Source organism: Hemisphaericaspora subhashii (genome assembly GCF_019202705.1).
Source record: "Hemisphaericaspora subhashii strain CBS 10753 chromosome Unknown scaffold60, whole genome shotgun sequence".
Lineage (NCBI taxonomy): Eukaryota > Fungi > Ascomycota > Pichiomycetes > Serinales > Debaryomycetaceae > Hemisphaericaspora > Hemisphaericaspora subhashii.
In genome coordinates this window covers 78,722-88,049 of record NW_026057228.1, presented here as the reverse complement: position 1 = coordinate 88,049, position 9,328 = coordinate 78,722, and the positions used below count along the sequence as shown (strand labels likewise).

The 9,328-nt window shown below is 31.9% G+C and overlaps 4 protein-coding genes across 4 annotated transcripts; 3 read left to right on the top strand and 1 right to left on the bottom strand. All coding sequences in view use genetic code 12, as the record gives it.

Moving 5' to 3' along the window:
* Positions 1–523: 523 nt before the first annotated feature.
* On the top strand, positions 524–2,635 carry UTP8 (Utp8p; the record flags this gene model as incomplete). The annotated part of the gene is made up of 1 exon (XM_049405409.1): positions 524–2,635. The coding sequence occupies one exon, from the start codon at positions 524–526 to the stop codon at positions 2,633–2,635; it is 2,112 nt and encodes a 703-aa protein (XP_049265008.1).
* A 1,168-nt stretch (positions 2,636–3,803) lies between these two features.
* Positions 3,804–5,033, top strand: SAP9 (aspartyl protease; the record flags this gene model as incomplete). Its single annotated transcript, XM_049405408.1, has 1 exon — positions 3,804–5,033. The coding sequence occupies one exon, from the start codon at positions 3,804–3,806 to the stop codon at positions 5,031–5,033; it is 1,230 nt and encodes a 409-aa protein (XP_049265007.1).
* A 1,224-nt stretch (positions 5,034–6,257) lies between these two features.
* Positions 6,258–6,770, top strand: J8A68_001729 (uncharacterized protein; the record flags this gene model as incomplete). Its single annotated transcript, XM_049405407.1, has 1 exon — positions 6,258–6,770. The coding sequence occupies one exon, from the start codon at positions 6,258–6,260 to the stop codon at positions 6,768–6,770; it is 513 nt and encodes a 170-aa protein (XP_049265006.1).
* Positions 6,771–6,831: 61 nt separating this feature from the next.
* Positions 6,832–9,093, bottom strand: ORC3 (origin recognition complex subunit 3; the record flags this gene model as incomplete). The annotated part of the gene is made up of 1 exon (XM_049405406.1): positions 6,832–9,093. One exon carries the CDS (start codon positions 9,091–9,093, stop codon positions 6,832–6,834), a length of 2,262 nt encoding a protein of 753 aa, XP_049265005.1.
* Between the last annotated feature and the right edge of the window lie 235 nt (positions 9,094–9,328).

Here is a 9,328-nt window from a genome sequence, read left to right as displayed (position 1 = left end):
GTTGTTGTTGTTGTTGTTGTTGTTGTTGTTGTTGTTGTTGTTGTTGTTGTTGTTGCTGTTGTTGTTGTTTTCTTGCCTTATTAAGGGCTCTTTGTTCGGTTTTTGAAAGGACTCTTCTATAACCTTCCTTGTCAATGATGAAGGTTTCGTTTGAAGTTTCATCAATAGTTACGGTTTTCTTTGGTGTTGAGTTTGTTGAATTATTCGTTTCATTGGTTTTGTTTAAGATGGATTGAGGTTGATCGTTAGATGTGTTTGAGGTTGTTGAGGGTTGTTGAGGTGAGGGTTGTGGAGTTGATTGACTTGATGTTGAGTTACGAGCTGCTCTCTCGGCTAAACGAAAATTGTGTGCCCAAGTTGAAATGGATGGTTGGTAGCGCCTGAGATGAGATAGAAGTGCGTAGTCTAGCTATTTGGTAGCGCAAAGAGGCATCGCTAACTTTGAAAAAAATTAGTTTTACCAATTCAATCATCTTGATGACTTTCAAATCAAGAAGTACTTATCTATCCTACAGCTACAAAAATGACCTCACCGGGATTATATGACCAATATCCAATCACCACTCTTCCACGTATCCCAGACATCCCCCTCAACTCCAAATTAATAACTCCACCTCAAGGTATTTCTAATACTTCCACAATTATTGATTTTGCTATTTCAAAATCAAGTATTGCTAGTCATGTCATTAAACCTAGTCCAAGATTATTATGGTCATTCACATTGTCACCAACTACTATTGTTGATTGTATGGATGTGAAAAAGATTGATAATGAACAGAAGAAATTGTATGTTGTAGGTAAAACTGACAGAGGATCCAAATTTAAATTATTAATGATTGAGACTGATCAGGATATTAATACTGTTGGAGACGTTGAGCTTGAATTGAAGGAAAGAGTTGTTGGTGTTAAGTTCTATAATGAGGATTTGATTGTGGTGGTGTATGAATCTGGTAGTATTGAGTATGTGAAGTATGGTTTTCAGAGTTTAGAATTTGCGGAAGTTAAGTATGTTGTTGATGATGGGAGAAAAGTCATTTATAGTCATTTCGTGGAAGATTTACATGAAAAGTTTGTTGTTACTGTTGGGAAATCTTCAAATGGTTTGAAATATTCTTTGGTTTCAATTGCATCATCTCAAATATTAGAAGTAAACTCATTTGTTAAGGATTCCATTCCAGAAGATATCACTTTTAGTTATATTTCAGGAGTATTATATCAATACTGTGATTCACAGATTATTGCAACCTCAATTGTCAATTTCCAAAGCGTTTCCACAACAAATGTTGCCTCTTTAATTTCTGACAAGTCATTGGTTTCAATTGAAGCAGTTGCACCAGATAGAATCTTATTAGGATCAGGTAACAAGATCCATTTAATCAATATCAAATATTCAGCATTATTATCAACTCTTGAATCTTCGCCAAATGCAAATGTTCCAGATAAAGTATATCTTGATAATGTTGTAACTGTGAAAGGAAATTCTCAAAATACAATGCAATCAAAAGCCATTTATTTGAATTTAAGGAATAAGAATAATAATGTTTATGTAAACATTATTGATTTGAATGTTGGATTGAATAAATTGGTTGAATGTTTAGGTAAGAGTATTAGTCAACCTTCTCATGAATTGACTGATATTGTTGAATTATACAATATAGATGAGGCTGCCAATGTTGCAACCCAAGAAATCCAAGAAGTCTATCAAGAGTTAAAACCAGCTCAAGAATCTCAAGATTTGAATAAATGGGAATCTATTTTGATTCCATATTTAAAGAATAAAAAGCCATGGACAGCGATTAAGAAAGCTTCTATGAAATCTAAACCAACTAGTAAAGTATATCAATTTAAAGAATTTGATGTTGATAATGATAGGATTATTGATATAAATTTCATAAGTTCAGTACTTGATTTAATCTTCACTATTGAAGCCAATGATAAGCTTAAATTTAGAAATGAATCATTTATTCCTGAATATACTTTAATGTATTTATTCACTAATCCAATCTATCCAATTAAATTCACTTTTGGATTATTAGAACTTTTATATAAGATTGAAAACTTGACATTATTAAGACAAGCAATTTCTACATGTCCAAATATCCCTTGTGGAGATTATTTAAATCAATTGATTATAAATGAAGATGAAGATTTATTACATGATTTAATTAATCGTATAATTCAAGAATTCTCAAGAATTGAAATCATTGATAATTTTAAACAAATTGTTCAAATCATGGATGTCAATTTAATTGAATTGATTAATAAATTGATTAAATTGAATGGAACCACTGCTTGGTTATTGATTGAAATGGTTATTGATATTGCTGGGTTGTTTAATTGGTCAGGTGAGAATATTGATGATTTGAATGAAATCATTACTAAGAAGATTAATTCATTAATGATTAATAGTTATAATTTAACTTTAATTAATCAAGTATTAAGTAATTCTACTATACAAAAGAAGAAGAATAAGAAACAGAATCAACTTCAGGAATTATCCATACAACAAACTCAATTGGATTCTATGTTATTGAATAAACCACAGCAACAAGTAATTCAAGATGATGATGATGATTTGGGAATTGAAATTAGTCAAAGAATTCCAAATTATTCAATTGAGAAATTAACTTTATAAGGAATAAGGGGGACTGTATTGTATTTATAAATAATGTATAGAAAAGTACACGTGTATAGTAAAAATAAAAGTAATAATGATAGAATTGATTGTGAGGTGTTATTTTTGATGATAGGGAGTGCCCATACTAGTTATTTGATGGGCCACCGAACCAGGTCTGGATTTTTTTTCCATTGTCCGAAATGAATACTGTTTACTTTTCTTACAAGCCATCCCTGGATGTTGATGTCTGAGGAGAAATCGGCTCATACCACATGTTTAAATGTTTACGGAAAGAGTGGAATCCTGAGCCCCGGCTCGGAATCAATCAAGTCTAGGCAGGCCGTGTTATTTGTGTGGCTGATGGTCTAGGCTTACAAATAGAAACATTTACGAGGCGGGCTGACTCTCCTTAGAAGCATATATCCATTGTCTTCTTGACGTCAACCTTATTTTATGACCGTTTATAGTTGTATTCTGGAACGATAAAGTATAGAACAATCATCTAGAATTCTCAATTAATGCACGAAGCGTAGTCGTGGGGAGGTTTAATCAAGATTATCCATTGTTTTCAGGTTCTTCCGAAAAGCCAGCATAGTTTCGCGTCATCGACTGAATTATTTTTAATCTTATTTCTCGTATTTCATTTTTTTCATTCGATTTGAAAAGGGGGCTGTTTGTTAGTGGAGGTTAAGATCCGCCCAGTGGTATATTGCTCTGATGTTTTTCCTACGAGAACCCCCCAGGAAATTAGTCCTAAGTTTCCGCAGATGGCTATTTCTTTTGTAGAAGATGTAGATGTATCATTAGAGACATTAATTGAGACGTGATACAGTGGATATAGGGGAAGGGATGATGATGAAAAGGGGTCATCGATGGGATTTCGTAAGATAATAAACCATATAATTAATATCCAATTAGAAATTTGAATTGTTGCAACTGAAAAAATATCAACACAAAGGAGGTCTTTAAAAAATAAATTGTGATTGCAAAAAAAAATAATTCAAGTAAATAATTAGACTTGAAACAACTACTTGAAACTCCGTACCACAGAAGGTCGTTTATGTTTGTGTTTCAATGAGCATTTATATCAATTAAGTTAATTTGGTCAAAGTTTTTCCAATTAAGAACTTGTGCATAATCTAAGACTTGTCAAGAAAGTGGGTTCTGTACATATTCCATAAACACTATGAAACTAAGGGAGCCCATCTATTTATTACATCTAAGTGTAATATTGACATTTCTTGCAGTTCTGCAATTTCTGAAAATTACCAATGCAGAAGCTGCATCTCTGGCAGAACCTGATTATTCCTGGGAAACATTATTACCTGCAAGAATAAGGCAAGTTTTTCTGATAACAAAACAATTGACTAGTTTTCACCAATACGTTCAAAATGATATTTTTCTAAATGAAGATGAAACCATGTATATGTTTACTATGGAATTAGGTTCAAATAAGGATAAAGTCCAACTTCAATTAGATACTGGAAGTGGTGATCTTTTGGTTATAAATCAAGGTGCTATATGTAGCAATGATCAAAAACGAAATCCAACCGAAGATTCGTGTCATAGTTGGGGTGTATTTAATCTTGGTTCTTCCAAAACTGTCACGAATACTAATTCCAAAATAACTGCCAGTTTCTTTGATGGTACTCTGTGTACTGGAGATTTTATTATCGATGACATTTATTTTAATAGTAATATTAAAGTCTCACAATTCCAGTTTGCAACAGTTACTAAAACTTCAACTAATAATGGGATCTTAGGAATAGGTCGAGTTGCCCAAGAACTGACACCTCAGAAATATGATAATCTTCCCGTGGCAATGAAAAATTCAGGATTAATTAATAAAATTGCTTATTCATTATATTTAGATAATTCCACCGGTGGTAGTATTGTATTTGGAGGTATTGACAAGGCAAAATATTCCGGAGAATTAGTTTATTTACCATTTGAATCACAACGAATAATTACCGTTAATCTATCTTCAATTGAATTTGAAAATGGAAAATCATTAACAATTGACGATGAAGTCTTGATTGATAGTGGAACAACTTATATAAACGTTTTGCCATCTGTTTTCGATACCATCGTTGATAATTTCAGTTCTGGAGGTACGAGAAAGGGGGATTTGTATATCATAGATTGTGAACAACCAAGTGACAAATTCTTTACCTTTAAATTCAAAGGAGTGGAAATAAAAGTTCCATATACTGATTTAGTCAGTGAAGCAATAGATCAAGATACTAGACAAACCGTTGACAATGTCTGTTTATTAGCAGTTACGGCGAATCCAACAATGACAATCTTGGGTATGAATTTTATGAGACATGCATATCTTGTGTTTGATCTTGAAGATAATAAGCTTGGTATTGCTCCTGTTAAATATACCAATCAAGCATCTATTAATGCATTTTAGAAGTTTAGTTTGGTTTAGTTTTTTGCAGTAGTTTTCAGTTCTGTTATTTTTAGTGTGTTTTCAGTTTATAGGAATCCACATTGTTTAATTAAGGATTACCATGTAGCTTTGTTGACTTACGAATGGTAATCTAAGGACTAATTATCCCAAAGGCACTTTGTCGTTTAAGTTCGAGTTAAGTTTAAAGCAAGTATATGCATGCATTTGACGTTTATGACATATGGTTGCAAAAACCACAAAATTTATGAAAATCAAGGTTTCAATAGTTACTTACTATTGAAATCGTGTTTCAAGCCATATCCTTACATAAAGAGAATAAGTTGATTGGCTATCTCTCATAATTCTATTACTTAAATATCACTCAGAATTTTCTATTCAACTCGTAAAATGAACGTTTCCGTCATTTCTTGGCAATATGGTTTATGGCCTTTACTATTCCCTCAAAAAGAAGTCATCACATACTGAAAGATGCAGTATGTACATCCAAAGTAAAATACTCAGAAAGTCATTCGGGTTGTGGTTGTTTAAACTAAATCCCTTACTTTTTTTAATCCCTGCGGCTTACAGTACTAACAAATAAAAAAGGGGCTGTTGAAGGTACGGACACTGTCTCCAATAATCTAGGGAATACTTATTGAACTCGCTTCCATCGTCTTAAGAGATTCATAGATGGGAGCTTTGAAGTAGAATAACTTAAAGTTTATGTTAGCGTCTCACATTCAACGCGATTCACACCACCCCTTCCACCTGGTTATTCTCTACATTTCAGCAAGTTGTGGGAACCAGCTGTACAGTATTTCTAGTTGCTCCATTGATCTGAACATGTACATTCTGATCATCAAATAATCCAAAATTTCACAAACAAGAAGGTTATGATGTTTCTAAAACTTTAATACCAAAAAAGGGTAAATTAATAACAAGTTAAAGAAAGTATAATAATTTCCCGAAACCAAAACAATTGTGAAACAAAATCATAAACCCCCCCCCCCTACTACTTCAAGCGAAGTCAAAAAAAAAAAGTTTGCCAGCCGGTCTTTCGTTGTTCCCATTTTTTTAAATCTTATTGTTTTAGAATTAGATTGAAGCATAGTAAAATAAACCAACACACGACCTTGGATTATCTTTCATTGTTTAGTAATAAATAAATACATAACGCCAAACGTAACAACAACAACATTAATACATTCTCATCATCTTCACTAGGGATACGTTATACACATCATCATGATTGCCAATTCCACCCATCTTTCCAAACGGATGTTTAGATCCCAACGATTAGTAGTCGTCACAATCCTAGCTGGTTTTGTCACCTTATTAATAATAACCGCCTTAGCTGGCCATCATGGGGGAGAAATTGTTCGAAATGTAAGTAATCGAGTTGGATTAAATGAATATAGTTTTAAAACTAGTGCTGCTATTAATAATGAAGATTTGGATACTGATAGTGATGGGATGGCTGAGGATGTGACTGAACAACATAAAGAAGAACAAGAGGAGGAAGAAGCTGTGAATATGAAGGCGACTGGTGGGGGGAAGGCGAAACCGGTGCTGGATGATAAGGAATTGGCAGAGGAACTTGCAGAGACTGAAAAGGAAGCCTTGGATGCTAAGGAAGAGGCAAAAGCGGAGGCTGAGGCTGAAGCTAAGGCAATAGCTGAGGATTTAGAGGCAGAAGAGGACGTGGAAGCAGCAGCAATAGCAAAGGGTGAAGAGCCATCACTACAAATTTCCACATAAGAAGTTTATGTATATTTATATGTTGATTGATTCTATTAAATTATTTTAGGAAGTATCGTTTTTACACTCCTTTCCAAATCCCTTTTTCAATGTAGGAACCTTTTGGTTTATCTTTTAATAAACCAATCATCATTAATTCATAACAATTTTGAATAAACCAAGAATATGTCATTCTATTCCATTCTTCTTCTCTAATGTCTTCGCTGACCAATTCTTGTTTGTTCAAAGAACTTTTAAACGCATGATAAAAATCATATAGATTGATTTGAACCGGTGCTTCTTTATATACTTGAAATAAAGTTGTTAAAGTCGGAGTTTGGATTGGTTTATTTTTCGGATTTACAATTGGATGATTTAAATATGTTTGACAATTCTCTAAACTCAGTTCAATTGTAGATCTTAAATTTGGTCGTAATAGGTTTATAATTAAATTTTCGAAATTTTCTTCAAATAATGCATTTGTTGTAGTAGATCCACCATTCATGACCCAAATTTCATGAAATATCATATCTTCTAACTTAATAGTTAACAATTCATTATCGAGATATTTATCAAGTATTTGAGAAATTAATTTAAAATCTTGTAATTCACCAATTGATTCATTTAATTCAATAAGTTTTTCATCTTTAATATTTTCCGTGATTTCTTCTTGACAATTATCAGTTAAATCTAATAAAATCCCCCCGATTTCTAAATCAGTTAAATTTGGTAATGTTCGAATTAATTCAGTTAAATATTTTGAATTTAATAATTTTTTATTAATTAATAATTTATATAATTCGAATTTTTGTTTCTTATGACGATAATTATGTTTTTGTAATTGATAGATTACATTAATTGAATTCATGATTGATAATTTAACATTTTGGAATTTTATTTTCGATTCATTAAATAATGTGATTAATGATCTATCACTACATAAATAAGATTTCACTTTGGTATATTGTTTGTTATGGAGTAATGTTTCAATATATTTCTTAAATGAAGGCAATTTCCTTAATCCTTGGATATATAATGAATTCGGGGTGGGATTTTTGGCAATCAAAACCGATAATGGCAGTTGATAAAAATATAACATGCAACATAATTTAATTTCGGCAATTAATGAATCAATTGAATTATTTGAATTTTCAAATCGATTCAAAATTATTGTACTTAAATTATTACTTAATAATAATGGATTCTTATCATTTAATTCAGGAGTTAAGAATAGATTATTAAGGATGATATAACCTAAACTTTTATTATCATTACTTTTGAATTTATATCCATTAATCATAATTCGAAGGTCGTTAGATATATTATTATTTATCCAATTACTAATATTATCACATGATAATCCCATTATTATTTTACAATCAATGGTTTTTGTATATGAGGATAAGACTTTAAGTAACTGATTTAAAACTTGAGAACTAATGGAAATTGTATCTTCAATGACTAATACTAATTTGACTTTTCGAGAAGTTTTCAAAAAGTAATCTTCGATAGTTTCTGGATCATAATTGAGTCTGTTTATTACTTGTTCTTGATGGTCTTCTTCTTCCCCTTCTTCTTCTTCCCCTTCTTCTTCTTCTTCTTCTTCCTCTTCTTCCTCTTCTTTCGCTCCCTTCTTCCGCTTCCGTTCCTTCTCTTCCCCATCAACTAATTCATGAAATTGTTTAACAATCTCCCTCAATGTCGATTTAATATTCGCACAATGTTTCGAATTAATCCTGATCAACATATATTCATAACCATACTTATTATCCCCACCGGCACCCCCAACACCCCCAATCAAATTATAAAATTCTTGTAAAATTCTTAAATTATTAGCAATATTAGTAGTCAATTGAATAAATCCAATCGACAACTTCTCTTTCTCCGATTGATTTATAAATCTTATTAAATTTTGAAATAATTCATCATTGGCATTATTCAATATTGATTCAATCTTATGTAATAATTGTTGATTCCATATTTGTGTATATAATTCATATCGAAATTCAACATCTTTGGCCAGTTCTTTCCCATTGAATAATGATAAAAATGGGGTTTTATGAAGTTGCTTGGGTGGGGGTTTCGGTTGATTGGTTAGTTTGCAATATATTTTATTAAATGTGGAACTGGATGGTTCTGGATTGGGTTTGGATCGTTTTGGAGTAATGTAATAATAGGCTTTTTGATTATTGTCATCTTGAGAAATGGTTGTTGAATCAATTTGATCTGATTCTTCTTCTGATGCTGATTCAATGTCTTCTTCACTTGATGACGATGAGGATGATTCTATTTCTTCCAATTCAGGAGTAATCAGCCTCTTCCTACTGGATCTAGTTGCACGCATTGTTATCTTTGGAGTACCCTTGTTTTGTTGATGATTTGGAAAGTTGGTGGTTTTTTTTTACGACCAGAAATTTTTCATATTTTGGTCACATGATCTTCTCATACAAAATCACGTGATTAAAGATAATCACGTGCAATGATTTTTCGGGTGAAATGAAACAATTTCCCTTTTGGGAAAAGAAATGAAATTATTTCCGGGTATACCTACTTTCAGAGTTTGTGATTGATTAAAGTGA